This window comes from Rousettus aegyptiacus, unplaced genomic scaffold, assembly GCF_014176215.1.
Source record: "Rousettus aegyptiacus isolate mRouAeg1 unplaced genomic scaffold, mRouAeg1.p scaffold_m13_p_1, whole genome shotgun sequence".
NCBI lineage: Eukaryota > Metazoa > Chordata > Mammalia > Chiroptera > Pteropodidae > Rousettus > Rousettus aegyptiacus.
In genome coordinates, this window is record NW_023416284.1 from 101,627,348 (window position 1) to 101,650,953 (window position 23,606).

The 23,606-nt window shown below is 42.1% G+C and overlaps 1 protein-coding gene across 1 annotated transcript in view; it reads left to right on the forward strand.

The window, feature by feature from the left end:
- Positions 1-23,606, forward strand: part of LOC107504072 (RUNX family transcription factor 2) — a 64,954-nt gene that overhangs the window by 12,455 nt on the left and 28,893 nt on the right. Inside the window, exon 2 of the mRNA XM_016133053.2 lies at positions 21,499-21,583. Within this exon, the coding sequence (XP_015988539.2) occupies positions 21,499-21,583 (85 nt within the window). The remainder of the gene's footprint in view (positions 1-21,498; positions 21,584-23,606) is intronic.

Consider the following 23,606-nt stretch of genomic DNA (forward strand, 5'->3'; position numbering starts at 1 on the left):
CCATATGAGAACTATGGTGTCAGACAAAATAGATTTTAAGGCAAAAAAAAATTGTTATTAGAGACATGGAGAGACATTTTATAACGATAACTGGGTTACTTTACTAGAAAGATATAAAAGTTATAAACTTATGCATACCTAAGAACACAGTCTCAAATATATTAAGTAAAAACTGACAGGATTGAAGGGAGAAATAGATAATTTAACAAGAATAGTTGGAGGCTTTAATATCCCATTCTCAATAACTGATAGATAACTAGAAAGAAAATTGGCAAGGGTATGAGAAGACTTGAACGACACTCCCAAACAACATGGCCTAATTGGCATCTGTAGAATGTACCACTCAACGTCAACAGAATACACTTCTTTTCAAGCATACATGGAACATTTTCCAGGAAAGACTATATGCTAGGTAAAGCAAAATGTCAATAAATTTTAAAGTATTTTAATAATACAAGTATTTCTCTGAATATAATGGATGAAACTTTAGAAATTAATAAAATAAATAAATATGGGTAACATCCAAATATTTGTAAATTAAACAACACATGTCTAAATAGCCCACAGGTCAAACAAAAAAATCACAAGAAAAATTAAAGAATATTTTTAACTGATTGTAAAAAAAAAAATACATAAAAATTTTTATGGTGCAGCTGAAGTGGCTTAGAAAGAAATTTGTTTGAATTGAGATATTGAGATATACTTCACATACCCTTTTAAAGTATACAATCCAGTTGTTTCCATTGTATTTGCAGATTTTTGCAAACCTCACTGCTAAATTCAGAACATTTTATTGTTCTAGAGAGAAATCCCATACCCATACCAATCACACCACACAGTCCCTTTCCCCATTCCCTGGCAGAAGCTATATAATTTCTATTTCTATGGACTACCAATTTTGAATGTTTTGTATAGCTGTAATCATGGGATATGTAGCCTTTTGCATCTGCCTTCTTTCACTGTGCATGTTTTCAAGATTGATCCAAGCCGTGGCATGTATCAGTATTTCATTCCTTTTTATGGCTGAATAATGCATTGATTATGGATATATCATACTTCGTTTATGCATTCATCTGTTGATGGACATTTGGGATGTTTCTACTTTTTGGCTATTATGAAAAACACTGTTATGAACACTCATGAACACTATTTTGTGTGCATGTTTTTGTGTGCCCACGTGTTTTCAGGGTGTTATTTTGGGTATATATCTAAGAGTGGAATTGTTGAGTTATATAGTAACTTGATGTTTAACTTTTTGAGGAACTGTCAAACAATTTCCCAAGCCACCACCATTTTACACTCACACCAGTGGTAAAGGACATCTATGGAAAACTTAGAGCTAAAATAAAACCTCATGGTGAAAGACAAAAAGCTTTACTTTTAAATTCGGGAACAAGACAAAGGATCTCTGTTCTCAGCACTTCTATTCGGTATTGTACTGGAAGTTCTAGCCAGGACAATTGGGCAATGAATGAATGAATGATTCAATGAATGAATCAATGAATCACATGACAAATCGGAAAGGAAGAAATAAAATCTCTATTTGCACATGACCTGCTCTTGTATATAGAAAATCCTAAGGAATCCATCGAAAACCTTTTAGGTCTGGTAAACTAGTCCAGCCAGGTTGCAGGATATGATATCAATATACAAAAATCAATTGTATTTTTATACGTTAGCAATGAACAATCTGAAATGAAATTAATAAAATAATTTTATTTACAATAGAATCGAAAAGAGGAAAGTCTTAGGAATAAATTTAACCAAGGAAATGCAAGATGTACATACTGAAAACTACAAAACATAGTTGAAGGAAATTAAAGATCCAGATAAATAAAAAGATAGTCATATTCATGGATTGGAAAACTTAATATTGTTGAGATAGTAATATTCCACAAATTTATGTACAGATTCAATGCAACTCCTATAAAAATTTGAACTGCCTTTCTCGCAGAAATGGAAAAGCTGATCCCAAAAGTCATAAATGCTCTTTCAATTGTTATGAGTTCTGAAGAGAATTGATTTGGGCATTTTTGCCACTGTTCTTGTTGCCTTTGTGGAATTGATTTTCAGGGATCCTTACTCCTCAATGCCAGAAGTGCTTCTAAGAGGGAAATTTATAGCTTTAACCATCTATACTTGAAAAGAAGAAATTTCAAATTAATTTCTTAGTTTATTTCTTATGAAACTAGAGAAAAGAAGAGTAGAGTAAGTTCAAAACAAGCAGAAGGAAAGAAATAATAAAGATAATAATGGAAATAAATGAAACCAAAAACAGAAAAACAATAGAGAAATTAATGAAACCAAACCTATGTTCTTTGAAAAACAAAATCAATAAAATTGACAAACAAATTTAGCTAGACTGATCAAGAAATTAGGAGAGAAATCACCAAGTACCCAAATTAGTAATGACCCCACAGAAAGTAAAAAGGATTAAAGGCAATAGGATGAAAAATTTTATGCCAACAAATTAGACCAGCTTGATGAAATGGATACATTCTTAGAAAGAATACCAAAACAAGTTCAAGTAGAAATAGAAAATTTGAATAGATTTATAGCAAGTAAAGAAAAGTGGTAACTAAAAATCTTCCCACAAAGAAAAATAGTATGGAAAATGCCAATCAAACTATCTGGTATAGAGTTGGCCCCCAAAAATGTTAGTACATTCTCTTTGGCTCTTGCAGACAACAAGGTATCAAAACCATACCAATTTTTTTCTCCTTTGTTAAATCCTATGGAGACCTGCTTTGTCCATTGACATAATTTGAAGAACTGAAAATCACTTATCACTGAGAAACTCACCTGTGGGCTCATTTTGGGTGATAAATGCTGAGATCGCAGGTCAGGCAAACCAAGCATCTTGACCTCAACCGAACTCCATCGTGAGCAAAGACTGTCTTTAATGATGATCACCAACAATACTACACACACACACACACACACACACACACACACACACACAATATAAATATGGGCAGCTCTTTCTTTCTAAAGGCTGGGATCTGAGATGTCAAAAGAAGGGTCATGTTTCCCGTTGATGATGAGGAAACTTAAGTAGGGAGTCAAAGATAATGTATTACTATGGAGGTAGAGTTAATACTTAAACATTTGCCTCTTGGTTTTCCAATTAAGACAGCATGGAAAAGAGACAGAGGACCCAGGGTTTAGGTTGGAATTTGCTACTAACTTGCTGTTGATCTTTCTGAAACTACTTCTCTCTCTCTGGTCTCAATGTCCTCATTTTAAAAATGAGAGACTAGCTCTTGAAGTACCATGAGGACCTCTACGGAAGAGACATGTCTGATTCTTGCCTGCTAGTCTGCTGTGTTTCTTGTCCCATATTCTAATAAGTGCAGCTGACCCAAGGGAGGCTTACTGTAGTCCTGTGATTGTCTGGGTGAGAGTGGGCATTACAAGTAGAAAAGAAAAAATCTTTACATTAATGGGCTAAGTATCCAGCTTATGAAGTTAGGGGAAATGCAAGAATAAAAGTGAAGGAAGGAAAAAAAAAATAATGTGAGCAGAGTCTGAAGAAACAGAAATCAAGATTCAAGAGAAGATTGACAGAGTCAAAAGATAATCCTTTGAAAAGACAAATCTGTGGCAAAACTAAGCAAGAACGAATAGACGACATGAACGAACCATGAAAAAATGGGCTAACGATATAGGGCTATCTCAAATAATTTTATACCCTAAATTTGAAAATTTAAATGGATATTTCCCTTTTAAAGTATATTACCAAAACTGACTCAGCCTACATACAAAAATGAATAAGTCTATAACCATTGAAGACATTTAAAAAAATTAGTGGCTCATCCTGGTGTATTATAAGAAGGTGTCTTCCAGCTCTGGTGGTCTATGAGAATCTCTCTCCTTTCCTCTCTCCCTTCCATCTCTCTCTCTGTTTCTGTTTCCCTCCTTGTCTTTGTCTCCCTCTCTCCCACCTTCTCTCCATCTCTGTGTCCTTCTTTTTCTGCCTCTTACCTCCTCTCTCTTTGCATGAGTGTTTTGAACATGCAATATAAATGCTTGCACTCTTTCCATTTGGCGTTACAACTTTTGGGTGGGCAAATTAGAAGACGTGTGTCCTGTGGGAAGTTGTTTGTCTAATGCCCTATAAAGGGTGGGGGCATTAATTCTCTTTTAAGGCTGGTACTCTAGCAAGACATGTGTGTAGAGGTCATGGCTGCACTTGGTTTTCATATGCTGGGATAAGGCTCCTGTTAAATTTCTACTCTAACTCCTGAAATGCAGTGAAGAGAAGAGCAGTGGGAAGTGGCTTTGGTAGAGTTCTATGTTCATCTTTCTACACTGCACACACAGAAGGCTTCTAAGGCCCACCAAAAACACCCGAGGGTTGAGGATAGTCTGAAATCTCTCAATCTCTACCCCACTGCTGCAGGCTCAGCGAGGACGACTGTATTCTGCACCTGGCCTTGTTCTGTGTGGTCTGTGAACTATTTCCAGGTCTTTTTGTAGAAAGGCATTCTTGGGGGAATTTTGTTTTGGGTAGGATGCCACTGTAGGACCAAGTGGCCCTTGAGTAGGGCTAGTCCTTTAGAGCAGAGGTCCCCAAATTTTTTGGCACCAGGGACAGACCAGTGCTCCTATGAGAATCTAATGCTTGATGATCTGAGGTGGAGTTGAGGCGGTGATGCTAGACCTGGGGAGCGGCTGCAAATACAGATGAAGCTTTGCTTGCTCTCCCACCACTCACCTCCTGCTGTGTGGCCTGGTTCCTAAGAAGCCACAGACTGGCACTGGTCCGTTGCCCAGGGGCTGGGGACCCTTATTTTAGAGAATTTCTGTTCTGTGCAGGAATAAAGGGGGAAGTGGGAGGGAATCTGTTGATGTGCCGAACCACAGATCCTTCCTTAAGGAGTGGGAGAGAATGTTCCACATAGCCCCTCTGTCTCACCTCACCCCTTCTCCAGGAGTTTGCAGGTCCCCGAAATACTGAAATGAACACTTCTAGGATTTCATTTCCTATAAAATAAGAGAGCTATTTTTTTCTGAGGACATATTTTATAGGAAAGAAAGAAATTTAATTAAACAGACGTTGGACTCCTTGAGTGAGGGTGGAATTGATGGGGGATTTAGCCACAAAAGAGGCCATGGGCACAGGTGGCAGGGAGCACTTCTCCATTTAAGGGAGGGCTAGCCCAAAAAAGTGTTCTGTTCACCGAAATGCTCCGAGGAAGGCGACTTGCTGAAAATGGACCACAGACAATGTTCTAATCCAATTGTTGTTTTTCAGGTTAGGCAAGATAGATTTCATTTGATTGCTTTTTGCATTTTCTTTTTATCTTAGATAAAGGGTGTGCCTGGTTTCTCTGCTGCGAACAATGGTCTGATTGTTAGAAATCTTGTTTACATGTATATATGCGTGTGTATTTTGCCATGACTCCTGTGTTTTGGAAGTCTTTGGGGACAGATGATATTTATGAATGATGTCCCAAGGGTATAATCGATATGACTCATTCTTGGAACCAGTTTTATCCGCTAAGGGATGCCAGCTGCACCCAGTTTACAACCGAGCATATTTGAGATATCTTCCCGCACTAACCTGATCCTGGTTTGGGGTCAGAAGGGCATATTTTAGGGACCTTTCTACTTTTCCAAGTATTTTATCTTCCATGATAGAGTCCTAGGGACTTCTGTTAGGTGTTTAGACAAGGTGAAGACTGTAACATAGTTGAGAAAAGACTGTTTCAAGATTCAGAAAAAATATCCCCATAGGTAGTTTTATGAATTTCATCATAACAGCAGTAACAAAGTTTTCTATTCATTCTCTGTCATTCTCAAAGTAATTGAGAAGAATTTCCCAATGTTATTGTCTCTGAATTTATAGCACATCAGTTAGGCAGGCAGGTGGAGATTATCAATTGTCTTATTCTTCTCTTACCTTCCCAAAAGACACTTCCAAAATGGGGAAATTGAAGTCCAGGTTGCTTACATAACATTCAAAAACTCCTCCAGTAAGGCAAGGCAGGGTCAGAGCTGGAGACCACAATCTTGAGGTCTAGGTTAATAAGCTTTTATTATAAGTTCTGCCCCATCCAATAAAGCTGAAATTCTTGATGGCATCTGAGACTTTATTCTAGATGATGAGTTGTGTCCCACACCTTTATAGAAGGCTAGACTTCCAGTCTGATTGGTGTCACCTCACATCAAAGGCATTTCCAGTTCTTAAGGACTCACTCTTTGCCACTTGTGCACTCCTGACTTTTCCCATGGACAGTTGTCCTAGAGCACTTGGATCAACCCAATCTTGGTTTCTCTGTCTCCTCTGTCATGTTTTCTGGGGTCCTCATGACCACAGATTACTTTACTGTGGGGAATTTCCCTGTTTTCACTTATTCAACCCACTTTGCCAAATCAGTCGTGCTACCAGCATAAGGATTAGGCAGGCTTCCCCCTTCTTTTTTTTGACTCATCTTTGAAATAGCTGTCTGATCTCGTCTCTTGGAGAGTAGACATGTGGAGCATCAAAACACACTTCGACCTGCACATCTGGTGGGCGGCGGGCGGGGGGTGGACAAGAGTGGAATTCCTGGATCTGTTCCTTGGTTTGTGGTCTCTGGGGGTTGCTTGTTGGATAACTCCACATCACATCACTTCACAGATAAGGAAGATGTCATCCCCACGGCATCTCCGATTTCGGCACAAGCTTCAGAAAACCCCAAGCAGCTAATCTAGAACATGATGTTTTAAGCCACTATAATCACCAGCCAACTTTGAACATGTGCCATGCACATGACGGCCTTCTTTTCTCGACTGCAACACTCAATCATGGGACTACTTTAGTGAGCTCTCTCCCCTGGTTCCTATCAAAGGTACTAGAGCTGGATCCCGGGGCAGCACCGAGCCTGCGGCCTACATAATACCTGCAGGATGCAGCTATTCTAAAGGCACTGGACTATGACACCAGTGCATTCTAGAATGGGGACTGAGTGGAAATCAGAAGCCCTTCATTCATTCCTTCCTGGAACCAAAAGCTTGTAAGATCTCAACTCAGTCCTCTTTTGGGGGATGAGTTTCCTTATCTGCCAAATGGAAACCTTTCTTACATGAGGCTGAGAGGGATCTCAACTATTTTGGTGAACTGAGCCAGGATCCAACTGAGGCAGGCTGGGACAATGGATCAAACAAGCTAACAAATTAACAAGATAACATCCCAGAAATAGCTTCAGAAGACAACTGTACCCGTCAGGAATGAGGAAAGAGCTGAATTAGACAGAAGCACATGGAAATAAATATTGTACATTTTAGTTAACCGCAGTGGAGAAATGAGGATTCCCAAAAACCAAGTGTAAATGTAGGCTGCATTAGTAGATATATTGTTCTCAAAACGAGGGAGGTGATAACCATGTTGGCCAGGCCAGTACTGGAGAACTGATTTCTGTTTGGAGCCTCACCATTAAGAGGACAGTGGTATCCTGGAGTGTATTTGGGGAAGACGAACCAGCATGGTGAAGGGTATGGAAGCCCAGGACATCTAGGGATCAGCAGAGGAATCAAGAAAGTCTTTTTCCATTCCTGGGAAAGAGTCCATTTAGCAGGACCTGGAAGTTGCACAGAGAGCCAGTCTAGGACAAAAAAGAAAAAAGCTTCATGAAAGCAGGTTTTTTGCTCAGCTTAAGGAAGAACTTTCACTTATTTTTTCTTCTTGTGTTTTCAAACTGACCCTCTGGTTTCTAACATGTCTCCTCGCAGAAGCTAGAGAAAACCTTAGAATGTAATACACTTATGTGGTGCAGAAACTAACCAACCTAGTAAGTAAGTAAGTAAGTAAGTGAGTGAGTGAGTGAGTGAGTAAACAGTCAATCAATCTCACAAAAAGTGTGGAAACAGATACAAATGCAGAGAAAAGCGTCCCTTGCGTCCACGGGCTGCGGTGAGGACAGTGCGACACGGTCTCAAAGAGCACAGACTCTGACTGGGTTTGTATCCCAGTCCTGTGGCCTTGGGCAAGTTGCTTTGTCCGTCTGAACCTCAGTTTCATCTGGGGATAATGACATAGAGGTGTTGTGAGGATCGAATGAGTTCGTACATGTGAGAGCACTTGGAACAGCGCCTGGCTTGCAGTAAATCTCACATATGCGTCGGCTCTCACTACTCCCTTTCCTCTCTGCTTCATTCTTCCCTTTCCTCACTACATAACCATTTTTTACAAAAAGTTTCTTGTGTATTCTTTCGGAGATTTTTAATGCATAGATAAGCAGGCATGAATATCAATTCTCATTTTTCTCATTTTAAAATCCTAAAGTAGTTAGTATATCATACATGTCGTTCAGCACCATTTTTGTTTTACTTAATAGTATACATTGGAGGGGTTTTTTTTTTCCACATCAGTACAAAAAGAACTTCCTCATTCTTTTTTCACAGCTGTACATATAAGGAAGAGCTCTCTAACAATTAGCGCTTGTTTTAAAGTAAGACTGTCATTGGAAGCATTCAGGTGGAGACTAGATAGCTATTTCTCGGGGATGAGGGGCAGAGGTTTGTGTCAGTGAAGCGATCGGGTTAGAATAATTCTACTGTTCCTCCCACTGACATTTCCGGATCTTGTGTTAAATTTTCCAAGGATTTAAAGAACAGTTAAAACAATTCTAGAAACAGTATTCTTTTGTGTCTCTGACTGGGTTCTGACTTGGGGCTCAGCCAACCCTAGGTGAATCGGACTTCAGAGAGGCTGGCTTTCAGGGCTCACCAGTGCCATCTCAAAATGCAGGGACTCTGAGTCAAGTTCCCAGCTCATCTGCTAGCCCCTTCTAGAGTGAACCTGGCCCAGTCATCATTACCCAAAAGGAAGAAGGATTCTGTTCCAGGGAGATTCCAAGTCACCCTTTGGCAGGGAGAGTCTCACTGGAATGTGTCCTTCACAGGACATTGGGTTTGTCCCCCATTTCTCAGTCTGGAACTTTCTATCTCAAGTAGAACTTCAGTGGAGGCCAGCACAACTGTGTTTGTAACAGGCAGCAAAGTCTCCAAGACTTTCCCACTACCTCCTCTTTCCTGAGTGTTCGGTTTGAGGGGAGGCAAAAGATTAACTCAGTTTCCCTCTACCAGCAGGCCAGAGAGTAAAGGTCTCCTGACTTATAGTCGCAGAAGGTGAAAGGTGACTGTAGATGATTGATTGGTCCCACAAGTCTCAAGGGAGACTGAAATGTCACCTCTAGAAGTGAATCTTTTTGAGTTTTCTTTTATTTTTATTCTACAGATCTATAAAAATTCAGGTCCTGGCGAGAACAGTACAGGCATTTTTCCGAGCACTATTTCCGCAGTGGGAACAGCCGAGAACAGAGCTCTTCACCAGACAAGGTAGCAGGAGGGGATGCAGACGGCACAGCAGGAGAAGGTGCTAGGGAGAGGTGGGAAGGCTGCCGGGGGCTGGCCCTGGGTTTGGGCCACATGGAACCAGACCCTAAAGTGAACCAATCTTGTTCACTTGTTAGGAATCTTAGCAGAGAGGGGACCACAGCAGCAGATCAGGAGGCACAAGGGGATGTTGCCCTCCATCCCATAATCTCCATAAGCACCCACAAAGCATCCAAATAAACGATCAAAAAACCCAGCAGTTTTCTATACAAACTTGGCTTCAAGATAAGTTACTAGAAGTACTGGCGCCATTTTCATCCATTAATGTCGTCCTTAAGGCCTCGTTCTTTAGAAACTCTCAAGCCGCCGTCCATTCATTTGTTTACAGGGAAAGCCATGGTGAATCTTGGTTATGTCATTTCTACTGCAAGTTCCCCCACAGCAGCGACTGTGTCTTGTGTTGCTACTACTATGAGTACCACTGCCACCACCACCACCAGTACTAGCACTACTACGACTGCTGCTGCTATTACTGCCACCGCTAATAACTACTGCTACCACCGCTACCGCGACTGTCACCACTACCACCACTGCCACCTCCCCCTCTCCTTCTTTCCCCTTCCTTTCCTCTCCCTCCTCCTTTTCTTCTTTTTAAGATGTAATTGACAATAAAATGCATGTCACAATTTGATAAGTTTTCACGTAGGTCTATGCCCGTGAAACCGTCACCATGACGAAGCCTACGATGTATCCTTAACTCTAGAAGGCTCCTCTGTGCCCCTTAATTATTCTGCTCATCCCTCCCTCCTGGTCCTGTGACCATTATGCTTGAAAGGTAGAAACACCGTGTGATGCTGTGCTCCTGCTCCTGAGCATCTCTCTCCAGCTCTGGGTCTTGGCTTGAACTTCGCAGGAGTGTTTATACCACAGAAAATGGCAAATGCTACAAGTCAGAAATTTACCCCCCAAATTTTCCAGTTGTTAAAACTTTATCAGCACATCCTGATAAGGCTCTAGAAGATGTCGACTTAATGAGATGAAAGATGTCTGGCACATCGTAAATGTTCAATAAATGCGAGTTATGATGATAAAGATTGGAAGTCTGAATAATTTAGGCCAAAAGGCCATTCCTGTCCCTTCTCCCTCCCACATTCTTAAGAGGGGGAGGCTATTTTTGAAACAGCCTATATCGTTTTTGTAACTTTTCCCCACTCATTCTTACTTTTCTTTTCTGTGGCGAGTGTTCAAGTGTGAGGTTAAGATCTAGAAGTTACGGCTGACTCTCAGTGGAGCCTTGGTAATAGTTATTATCTAACTACCCTCTCTCTCCTTGCTGGAGAACGAAGAGGGAGAAAGAAAGCTTTAAACGTTATATACTAAATATTCATAGTGATTCTCTCCAGGAGGGGGGAGTTTTTCTCTTGCTTACCCGCATTTTCTAATTTTCCCACAATGACATTCCTGGTTTTAAATAAGTTAGTTTAAAAAACACGTAAGAATTAAAACATGTCTTCAAAGGCTGGTGCTCAGAGTGGGAAGAGAGGTGTTAAGCATGAAAGGGTTTCAGCTGGAACGGCCAAGGGTCCCTGGCTGCCCAGCATCTGGGGATGAATCAATTAAAAGGAGGCGAAACAGGAAGGCAGCAGACGGGTCTCTGCAAACCCTGAAGTTTTTCTGTTGAAGTACCCTTCCTCCCACACTGAAGCCCCCATTCATCCTTGCAGATGACATATGGGATGTCTATAATGAATATAGATTTGATGTGATTTCATCTCTCTGCCAAACTAACTCACAGAACCAATTTCACTTTAGACTATGTTAAATGAGGTTTTAAAAAGTGTATTAGAGGATAACTTTTGAAGTCTCTAAGCTAGATCAAGAGGTGCATTTAGGAGAAAACTTTGGGGACAACTTTTTCTCCATGCCATATTTTGATGTCTTTGATTTATAAGGGTGAGAGACTATGAGGCTCTGTCTTTAGAGGGCTTTGACTTTTAAGGGATTCAACTAGTTGAAACCTTATGTGCATTTGGAAATAAAGCTCTTTTATATCATAGCGTCTAAAAACTTGAAAGTGGGATGGGGCCTTAGAGGTCAATATTCTAAACCTAAATCGGATGCCTGAGTCCCCTCCTTTATGTCTCTGTCCAGTGGCCAGCTTTGCCTGACACATCTCCCACGGTGGCCCAGTCCATTTCAGGTGGAGTCCATAGAAAGCTCTACTGAAGTTGACCCTAAACCCACCTTCCTGTAATGTACACCCATTGTTCCTGGGGGCAGGGACACACATGGTACAAGCTAGTGAGATCTGTATAAGGAAGAAAGACCATTTCATAGTAACTTAATTCACCATGAACAGCACGCACTGAGTCATCCTCTATGTGCGAGGGCCTGATCTAGGCGCTGTGGGGGATATACAAATAAATAAAATAGAGGCTGTACTTTCAAGGAGTTTACGAGCTAGTTTCATATGTGCTGACACCAAACTCTAATAAAAGGCAGAAGATGATCTGATGAGACACGTGGAACCAATATTCGTCAAGCACCTCCGATGTACCAGGCCCTGCTCCCTTGTCACAGGTCTCATGTAATCCTTGTGAGATTGTGCCTTAAACTCTCTGATTCTCATTTGCTTTATTCGTGAAATTCGATGTTGGACTAGATGCCCTCTGAAGTCCCTTCCAGCCCTCATATCCCATGATTCATCCCTCCCTTCCCGGTGGCCCCAGGCTTCCCTTTCTTGGGTTGGGCTGACTAGGGAAATAGACGGGCAAGAGACATTTTTTTGTTGTTGTTCTTTTTTTTCCCCCCCTCCTTGTGGGATGTATTGTTGACTTAAAACCAGTTTGAACAAAGCACTCAGGAATAAACCACAGAGAACCATCTAGAATTGGCAGAGGATAACCCTATGACCCCAGAGGCCTTTTCCAGCTCTAATTTTTATGATTCACTAATTTGCCGCACCACATTCAACTCTGTCCGGGAATTCAGAGTTCAAAAAAGATGCAATGTAAATTGCTGGAGGTAATGAGAAGGCTGCAGGCACAGTGGGGCCAGAAGCGTGGTTTTCAGTGAAATTAAATACAGGGGGATATTTAAAGAAGCCTGAGACTTTTTTTTTTTTTTCCTGAGAGACTCCCATTTTAAGGCGGGTGGGGTAAATTTCAGGTTTTCTTTCTTTTTTCAGTGGTATGACTAGGGTTTTGCTATGTTATGACTCCAAAAGAGCTGCTTATCTGTTTTATATAACCTCCCAAAAAGCTATTGGATGCGAACATGGTCATTCAGCATTAAGTTCTGCTGCAATTTAAAAAAATTACTTTTGAAGTGGGAGATGCTGTCGGAAGACGTGTTCTATAAATATGCATGTCTTTTTTGAGGGAATTGCTGAGAGCAAGGAGCAGTAACTTGGTATTTGATAAGTCTCATGAATTTTTAGTGCTTTCTACATTCCCCAGCTTAGGGGAATTTTTATGCCCCTTGACGGCTTCTTTACAACTTTGCATTGAAATTATGCAATGAAGATAAGATACAAGCACGAGAATTGTTCCACAACTATAGTGTTGCTGGAAAACCGGTAAGCCAGTAGCCTTTGGTGCCTCTGGGAGCTCAGTGAGGGTTGGTTCACTGAAGGAGTGAAAGGAAAGGGCTGGCAAGCCAAGGGCCTACCAGCGTGGGAGGATAATTACTAGTCAGTACGGTGCAGTCACATCTCATTTGGGTCCATGTTCCGAAGTCAGCTGTGAGGTGTACACCATGCGTGTTTAAAATTATTGTCGAAAATCCCATAGATAAGCCCTGTGTTGGAGACTGGCATGCATTCAGGTGACTTCCCTCTATGTTGGATCATATTGCTAGTTTTTTGGTTAAGCACCAGATGAGAAGTGGAAGTGGGCTTGTGTTTATATCTATGGGGGGGGGAAAAAAAAGTGTATCTTTGAATGTTGGACTTGCACTCAAAACATGCTCTTCTAGAAGTACCTGAGGCCAAAGGCCACAGAAGGAACAGCAGGTTCATATCCTTCATCTTATATGCTCTCTGTGGCAAATGCCTGTAGAGGAAACCATCACCCTTAACTACCAGCACTATTTAAATAGTTACATTTGGTATTTCCATCTTTATTTTATTTTCTCCCCCTCCTCCAAATATTCAAAGTTTAATTTTCAAGGTAAAAGGGTACTGCAGAACAACGGTATCAAGATGGACATATGTTATGTCCTTTACTTTTCATGAGAACCCTACGTAATAAGTGGCATTATCTCCATTTTGCAGATATGAAAACTGAGGTACATTACATGACTAGCTTAAGTTTTCTCAGCTAATGAGTAGTGGTGGAATTTGAGCTGAGGATCCAAAGCCTGTGCTCTTTTCTCTATGCCTTATAGTCTGACATTTTCAAGAAGGAGGATGAGAAAATAGAAGGCATAAGAAGGAAGAAAGGGCAGGAGAAAGGCATGTAAACAAGAAACAAACATTTATTGAATGTCTACTATGGAACAGTCATTGTGCTAGGCATTTTTGTATCTCTGTGTTCTGGACTGTGTTAGTTTCTTATGGCTGTTGTAATAAATTACCATAGATTTAGTGGTTTAAGCAGCAGAAATTTATTCCTCATGGTTCTGGAGACCAGAAGTTGGAAATCAGTATTGCTGGGCTAAAGTCAAGGTATCAGCAGGAACGTGCCCTTGAAGGAGGCTCTCGGTGAGGACGTGTCCCTTGCTTCTTCTGCCTTCTGGTGGTTGCCAACATTCTCTGCTTTTATCCACATCATGCGAATCTCTGCCTCTCTTTCGTTTTTGTCAAATGTCCTTCTGCCTCTTTCTTTATGAGGCAGTTGTGGTTATACTTAGCACCCACTTGGATAATCCAGGATAATCTCCCTATCTCAAGAATATCTAACATCTGCAAAGTCATTTTTTGCCATATAAGGTAACATTCACAGGTTTTGGAAAACTAGAACATGGTGATCTTTAGAGGGACTGTTGTTACTCAGTTTACCTTGCAGACTAATCATGTATCATAATCATAAATAGAAATGACCTAGGCTAACAGCTTAGTCATTGATATATTTTGTTATTGTTGTTGTTTATCTTTCTGACTCCAGATCCCACAGCCTTAATCATTAGCTATATGTCTCACCTCTGAGGGCTACCTGGACTGAGGAGGAAGAGAAGTCATCAGACAGCTTAAGTCTCTTCACATCAGTATTGGTGCAGTCATTTTTTAAAAATGTTTTCGTGACATTTTGTTGACTCCTTGTTGATATATGAGCTTTAATGTTCACTTTCGGCGTGAGGTTGCCTTTTGGTTTAGATGCTTAACATATGGTTGCCCTTGATCAGCTTTTTTTTCTGCAGGCCAGGTCTTTTGAAAGCATCGGGGCTCACACTTTAGCAGGAGAAATTTGGGTGAGATATGCAGAAGAGATCATAACAGAGGCAAGCCAGAGCTTCAGGGAATTCTTTCCAGCCTGATGGGGATGGAGTTAGCGGAGGTGTGAGAGGCCCTTAGAGACTGAAGCTGCACAACAGGAAACAACTCTTTTAACACGTTCACTGGCCTCTGAGTGCAGGACTACAATTCAGAAGGGGTGAGGACGTGTGCTCACAGGGAAGGGCTGATGGCCCCTTACAATTCAAATGGGTCAGTAGGACATTGGCCCCACGATAGAGCAAGTGCAACGTTGACAAGCTCCGGTTAGCCCTCCTAGTGCCTAGGAAGTGCCTTTTGCATGGGAGGGAAGGCGCTGGGTCTGATCCAAAGACGTGCCTGGAATCCAAAGCCCCGTGATCTCTACCGAGGGCTTATAGTTCTTTTTTTACTTGACAATTAGTCTTTGGGGTGTACCCCCACCATTTGACTTCAGGTTTTTCCCACTCCGCTGCACAAACTAATTTACTCTGTTCCTGTGCCCGTTTTCAACATTTGTATAAGCATTCTCTCAGCTACTTAGGACTGAAGCCGTAGTGTCAATACTGACTCTTCTTTCCATTAGTTTGCCACCTCCCTTAGCCGCCTCGGAAAGGAGGCATGTAGCCTAGTCTTAGGACTATAGGATCTGGAGTAGGCAGAAAAGCCAAGAACACAAATTGGGTTGGAACCAGGCTCTTCCACTAATTTGCTGTGTGGCTTGAGTTCAGTCTCTGAAAAATCAGGATAACATAATAAATACCCCACAGGGTCATGGTGAGGATTACATGAGATAATAACAATTGTTATTATTATTGCTATTCTTTCTCTCCTAACTTCCACTTCAGTTCAGGACTCCATCATCCAAAATCAGGACTAGGATAGATACTTCTAACTCGGTAATTTTCAATGCTTTCAACAGAGACCTACAGTGAAACATTTATTTTATATTGTGACATTACAAGCACATCTACAAAATGAAAATAAAAGTTTTACGAAATATCCTATTTTCTATTCTTTTTTCATTTATTGCAGAAAACTTTGTTTTATTCCATCAAATTGATGTCACGGCCCACAAATGAGCGAAGACCCATAGTTGAAAAAACGCTCCCCTAGAGGGAGCCCTGACTGTAGTCCCTGGCTCCCTGCAATGTGTTGAATATCAAATTTTTAAAAGAAGGCCACCTTCCTTGTTTTACAATATAACATTAGCACCCACCACTCCCATTTACTTCTCACTTTGCAGTTCCAAGCACTTTTGCACACTTAATCTTCACCACCCACTACCCTTTGAAGATGTTATCTCTAGCTCTGCTTCATAGAGGAGGAAATTCGGATTACGGGGATACCACGAGTCTTGTCCCAGATCATGTGACCGAATCAAGTTTGAGCGTCATGCTCCTCATCTTGATCCAGGGCTTTTCTATGCGCAACAAAGAATCGAAAGAGAAATCCAGGTATTTGGAACTAAACGAAAATACAAATTGTTTACAGCCATAGCCAAATCTTCTATTTTGTGTTCTCTTTCATAAAACAAGACGTGTAGGATGACCATCTTGCAGCTTTTTCTAAGAGTCACTTAAAGTTTCTGCCACCTAACCACACCTCCATTCAAACATTCATCCACTCAACAAATTCATTCATACATTCCTTTGAGAAGTAGCTATTGAGTGCCTACCATGTGCCAGGCACACATGTGGATACTATGATGTGCATAAGTAAAAATTTAAAAAGTCCCCACTCTCATATCAACACGTAAGGCGGTGCTAAGTGCTATGAAAAGAAATAGAGCGGAGTGAGGGGGAAAGACGGTTAGCAGTGCTCTTGTGAAGCGCAGAGTCAGGGGGAGTTTGCAGTTAAGGCGATGTTCGGATTGAGACCTAAATGAGGGGAGGGAGCATATCTGAGGAGAATTTTCCAAAAACAGGGTACAGCAAGTTAAAGAGGGCGTGAGCTTGGTGAGGACTGAGGGAAAACCAGAGACTAAGGAAAAGAGTGATGGGATTGGATGTCAGTGAAGGAATTTGATCACATGGAACGGTGAAGCCATTTCAAAGCCTTCGGATTTTATTCAGTTAGTTCTTCAGAAAAGAATTCTATGGACTATTTCAAAAAAAATCTGTTATATAATTTTTCCTCCACACTCAAATTCTTTACTCCCCAGTGGCTCGTTAAGTTGCCGTAGCTGTGAGTCCATATCATTATCATCAACGATAAAAACCCCACGCGATAGTTTGAGAAGAAATCACCCGCAGCCCCCCCCATCCTCATGTCCTCTGAGCAGAGTGGAATCCCCAGGCCTCAGATGACAATTTACCTCGTTAAGAGCTTTGGTCTATCTGTTCATTCTTAGCCAAAAATAGCTCGCTGGTCAAGAACCATCAAATTTCAGGATGCGGCATAGGGATAGCGCCTCACTTGCAGGAGCGAGTCCCATGCTGTAAATGTGACCTGACTTGTAGCCATGAATGTGCTCAGAGCACTGGTAACTTGGTGCCTGTGGATTACCCCAGGTTTATAAATAGGTCTCATGCATGTCCTTATTGCAGTTCATTGACCCGTGTTCATTTTCGCATTTTGCATGGTGAAACTCAAGGGTCTTTGCAACTCTCGCCATACTCATCCTCCTATTTAAAAAATATTTCGTTCTGTAGACACCTGCCTGGAGTTCAGGACATTCTTGTTCCACCCTAATACTAACAACTGCCTATGCAGACTGAGTCTTCAGTGAGGAAGGCTTAGCATGCGGTATTAGGGCGGAGCTTAACTTGCACTGGTGTTTTTGGTCCTAAAAATAACCCACTGAGGAAGGTACTAATGTTAACCTCCTTTTACAGGGGAGGAAGTCAAGGCATAGAAAGGCTAAACAACTTCCCTAAAATTAGAGGTAGAGTCTGGATTCAAATTCAGAACGTTGCCGTTAGCTTGATTCACTGCTGGACCACACGCCCTCTGGTACCTTTTAACTGGGTTCTGAGAAGGGGAAGAACGGTTGAGCAAATCGTGAAGGAGTCTCTCTTTCACCTCAGCACTACCACCTTTGCTTTCCTTTCTGCCTTTTTTTCTCTTTTCTTGATGGCATGTTTTATGTTCTTGCTCATTCTTTCTACGTCACTCTCTCCCTTTCTCCTATTTTCTCTGCCTCCCCACCCCTCACCTCTACTTAGTAAAACCTAATATTGGGAAAGAACCAAATGAATGTACAGGTATAAGTATAAGATCTTAACTCTCTTGCAGGCTAATCTATGGCAGGAATATATCTGTTCATCAAATATTTAGAGCCCATCTCCTACAGGCAGTCCTTAGGGACTATGTAACTTCATTGAATTAGTAAATTGCCATTATTCCCTGGGACCTTCATGGCCCGTAAGGGACCAGGGTAGTGAAGTGACTGCCCAGGGTTACATAACTAGCAAATGGTAGAACCAGGAGGGAGACAGAAGACCCTGATTCTCAATGGCATGTTCTGCCCACTATATCAAGCTACTTTGTTGATTTGCTTTTTAACATACATCATCATGAATCTCTAAGTAGTCTTGACTCAGAGGTGGAGAGTTTTTGATGTGAGAGAGGCAAACGACTGGCACTTTTTAAAATTCTCATCCCATAAGAAGGGGCCTTCTGTAGTTATTTTTAAGGGTTATGCTGGGAAACACAAGGGTTATGATCATCTCCTATCATCAGCATAGAGAAACAACACAGGCACATTTCAGTGGCTTGGAAAAATAAGAGGTGAAAGTCTGGAAAGGGCAGCATACTCTCCTATCAGCAAAGACATTGCACTGTGAGATCCTGGGCCTGTCAGACACAGAGGGCCCAGAGCACTCAGTGGGAGAGGAAGGTCTTGGAACAAAAAGTGGAATAGAGCCCACTTTGCAGTCGTCCACACCACACAACACCAGTATTAACTGACACTGTCATTAATCGGGTCATCCTGAGAATCTCCCAGTAGCTAGTTCACCTCTAGGTTCACAGGTCTCAGCACTGTAGGGCTGAGCTAAATGACCCCTCATATTCTTATACTATCATCTCTGCTCCTGACTCCAACTACCTCAGTGCTTTCAACTCTCCAGGCAAAATTCACTTTGCTCCTGGGCTGAAGCACACTGGGCACATTCTTGAACAGAGTTCAAACTAACAGGATTTCCCTAAAACAAGCAACTCCCTGGATGCCCTGGGAAGCACTGTGACTACTGGGGGGATTAACATAGCCAGAGCAACGTGGCTCTGGTCCAGAAAGAAAATGTATGTACTTAAAAAAAAAAAAAAGCTGGCTCAGAGTCTTGGGAACCCCGTAATCAGAAGCATACTCATTCTGATGGTTTCCAAAGACCCAACACCCACCTCAATGCGACCTGGCGAGGGTTCAGAGAAATCCACCCCCTCTTTTGTCTTTTGGATGGAATGCAAGAGCCATATAAGACTTCCTGCCTAGAAGGCAGAGAGAGGGCAAGCCTTTGCCACCCTGTCTCAGCAAGGTGGGAGGACAGTTGGAGGACACCGTTTGGCTTATCTTTGGGTGCTGTGATTTTATCTTATGGCAAAAAGCACTCCATGTTAATTCTGCATGGCGCCCAAGTTACTGCAAATCTGCTATCTAATCTTCAGCCAGGATTTTTATTGGTTTGTGTTTTGTTTTTCTCCTTGGGAAGAGCTACTCACAGATTGGGGTGTGGGTGGCTCATGTCGGGACTGGACACGCAGAGATGGAATAGGAATTGAGACTAGGGGTGGGTCTGCAGGCCAAGAGTGATGAGTTTTATGCTCTCAGGGGTCAAGGGCAAGCCTGAGTCCCAGTCAGTTGTTTAGTCATGGCAGGACATGGCAAACATGCCTTGGAGATCAAGGCACACAGGGCCAGGAGCCCAGATGGTTGGGTACTTCAGAACAACAGCACTGGCTGGTGGAAAAGTCATCCCCATTCTAAAGTAGAAGCTGAGTCAGTTCTGGCTTCCTGATTGTTTTTAGTAGGCTGGGCACAAGTCTGGGCCTCAGGGGAGTCTACTGTCTATCTTTAATGAGCTAGAGACCGAGGTTTGAGGTCTGGGAAAAGGGAGAGTTTTATAGTTATTAACAGACACCTTCTTGTGTCCTCTAACTTTTGTCTGTTGGTGTTGTGTCTGTAAGCCACTTTGGCAAAGGAAAATGAAGGAACTGTCTGCCTGTAATCTGTTGTGATCTACATTTTATGCAACTACAAGTACCAGTGGAAGGTTTTAAAATATTGGATCCATACTGAGCCAACTTCATGGGGGGGGGGGGCGGGACTTTGGAAAATGAATACTTCAAACATTTCCTTAGAAACCTTGATTTTCTAGAATTGGCCGAATCTTAGGATAAAACTAGTTTTGCAGGTTTGGTCCCTGTAGCCAGCCTGCCTCTGCACACCCTGGTCCTGGTCTGTACCCAGGGGTAGGGTTTCAGCATTATTTCTTGTAAGTCTTATTTCTGGCATACAACTCCAATGATGATTGAGAGTGGATGTGTTACTGCATTTAAAGCATGATTTCTAAACCAGTGTTTTGTAGACAGCTCATTAACACATCAGTGATTACTTCTCACTCCAAACTAACCAACCGTGCATCCATGCAACCATTCAATCAACGATCAGACGTTTATTGAAGGCATCCCTCAGGTGCTGAGGAAAGATACACAACTGTTTAGGAAGGAAGAGGTGGAGTCATGATCTAGAGTAAATTAAAGACTGGCAGGGTCAATGTCTGGCTTGGAGGAGTAGAAAGAGAGAAGATGTTTTGAACATATAGGATAAGGCCACCCTTAAAGGATTTGTAGGTTAGATGGATACATGGTCAGGGCATACAGTACAGTGAAATGAACCACAAGAGTGTTCAACCCTGGAAGAGACTGGGCTCTGAACTTTGGGAGGGAGAATATGTTCTTCTCTATGGGGGTACGTGTCGCTGCCCTCCCTGTCTGAATGACCTTTGTGCTGGGTATTGCTGTGAGGATAAACCTGAAGTGCCCTGGCTTTATTTTTATGAACATGTCTACCCAAGTGATTTCAAAGATTCTAGTCTATGATGAATTTAGCTGGCCAATTTGATCGGAGCAGGTCGTTCTAAGCCAATACCCAAGACAGTCCAGTGGGGCTACTGGCAAGGGCTGATCTTAGAATTGGGCTGAGTACAATCACACTAGACTATTAGACTAGCCGTTCTTTGAGGTCAGTAACATTTTTATTCATTGTATATCCCAGGGCCTAGCAGATAGTATGCTGACGAATATACAAAAGATGTGAAATTTGAGTAAGACAGTGTGGAAATCCATTACTATGAGTTGAAACCCATCACTATCACTTGAAAACGTTTCTATAACAGGTCTGCTCTTGTTGGGTTAGCAGCAAGACTTGAATTAATTCCATACCTCCCATCCCCAAAGACTGGGTGCAGAGTTATCATCCCATTTTCCTTTTCTGCAACACTATGTGTATTGTGTACAAATAATTTTACAAAAAAAAAAAAATGATGCTAGCTCAGGAAGCTTAGAAATCTTGGAGGGAAGTCACTTTCAGCAAATTCTAATCCCCAGGGCTGAAAGCATCTGTATCAGCCAGGGTATCTCATGAAAAAACAAAACCCATGTGGAATAATTTAATAGAAGAATTTTGATATGGGAAATCAGTTATGAAGGTTTTTAGAAGAGTCGCAAGACCAACCATGAAAGGCAAAGCAAACCCAAGATTAGCAATTGCAGAAGCTACTACTCCCTCTAGGGCTAGAAAAACAGAAGTGTGACCTGAGCCCAAGAGCCTGAACCGCCTGCTGGAATCTGGTTCTAGGGGAAGTCCAACGGTGGTGTACTGGCTGGAGAAGACTCAGCCCCAAGTACAGGGTGAGTTGGAGGTGAACACCTGGCTTCTCTTTCCCGCCAATTCTCCATTCTCTTGCCTGTGTGTCTCATTGGTTAAACTAAGCAGAAAACAGTAGTCAAGGGAGTCTGGGTAGTTTCCTGGGGTCATCCCCTTTGAATACAGAGAAGAGCAAAGAAATGGTTGGAAATGGATCAGAGGCAAACAATCGAATGACTGGTACAGCATCTATCTATCCATAAACTTCCCCAACTGTCCTTATGATGTGGATTTGAGGAGTATGGCTGCACTCACCTTAGAAAAATGGTGGCCCCTTGGGAGGGTTGTGCTAAACCATTTCTCTCTTTCTTCCGTATTTGTCCTTTCTTAGAAAATATGTAGACTGCTTACTGAAGGCACTGCACCCTGAAAACTAGCCTCACAGTTGAAAGTGACAGCTACATGAGTGGAGCACTTTTTGATAGTTCCTCATTAAATGAACACTTGACCTGCAACCATAGGCTGGTGTACTGTGTTGCCCTGTCTTTGTGCCTTCATTTGCTCTCACTGGTGGGATGGGAATGAGTATATGGGAGAAAAGAGGACTGGAAATACTCCTTTGGGTTAGAATCCAGATTTACAGGTCTCCCAAGTCCTGGTTCAAAGGCAAAGATGCCAAGCAAACCTAAAAGAGAGAAATGGGGAAAATTGGGAGACCCGTCAGATTGTGGACGTCATCTTACCTGACTCATAGGTTTCCAGAGGATGAGAGGGCCCCATTTCATTCGGAGGTTCTATGATCACATAACTAGTCAAATGCTCTGTGTCAGTTAGGGTTTTGGTCAGGGAAGCCAAACCACTGTGAGTGATATGGTAAATGAGAGATTTTCCGTAGAGATTACATCTTACACATTTGTGGGAGCTGGTGAAGAAATCTATGGAAGGCTGTCACCTCTGTATCTGGTGATGGACTTGAAGTCCCTGCAGGTCAATATCAAAAACTGGAAGGAAAAGCTTAAATGTGAAGTGGAGGAGAGCCAAGGACAAATCAAGAAGCCCACGAAAACTGGAACCTGTGTGTGTCAATCATCACCTCTAACCTTAACAAAATGGATGACCTGCAGAAGCAGATGCCCTTCTTCATGGAACTGTATGCATGCCTGACTCAGGACTCAGAGAAGCTTTAAAGGAGATCCTACAGGATCTGTAAGAGCTTCAGATCCAGCTCTGTTGTCCTTCAACAAGGTGAGCTAGTGGCAATAGGTACAAGCCCCAGAGGTGCTTAGAGACCTCCACCACATTCCCAGTGTAATGGAGGCTGCTTTGCTTCCACCTCCCAAATCCCACTCCAAGTACTCTTGTGGTCAACCCTAAGCAGGAACCATAGAGAGGAGGGAATTATGGGAATCCCAGTTACAGATTAGCTAAATCAACATTGGACAAAGCCAACACATGTTGCTGAAAATGAGCTTTGATCACCCATGAGGGACAAGAGCTGTGTCTTTTAGTTCTGGGGAAGTGGCAGCCCTAAGCTGGTGGCCTCCTGTCTGGATGGCTCTGTCACCAGGGAAAGTCAGTTAATCTGACGTCCTTGGAGAGCTGGGGCAGCCTTAGCAGACCAAAATCAGCCGAGAATTTATATCTCCGGGAGGCTTCTCTCAGGCCTGCAGAAGGTGAAGCCCTGTTTGAGCCACTCTATCCCCTCTCTCAAAGACAGATAAAATCACACCTCTCCAACAAAAGTGTTGTGAGGATTCATTAGTTCATGCTAGGGAAAGGGCTTTAAAGGTGAAGGGTGCATTGTAAATTACGATGCTGTCATCATCACAGCAGATGTCTGAGTCCAGACTTATAGGCAATTTGCTGGCTAATAGAATTTGTTCGAGTTGGTGGTGACCTTTTCTCCCCATTACATTTCTAAATATTTTGGTTGTCTGTTGTAAACAAGCCAGTTCTAAAACAAAAGTCAAATTCTATTGGTGCTTTTGAAATTTTCCTTGTTCCATATAGCATTTCCAGTTCCCTTCCTCCTCTCTCATTTCTCTTCTGTTAGGGATGGCCAAACGA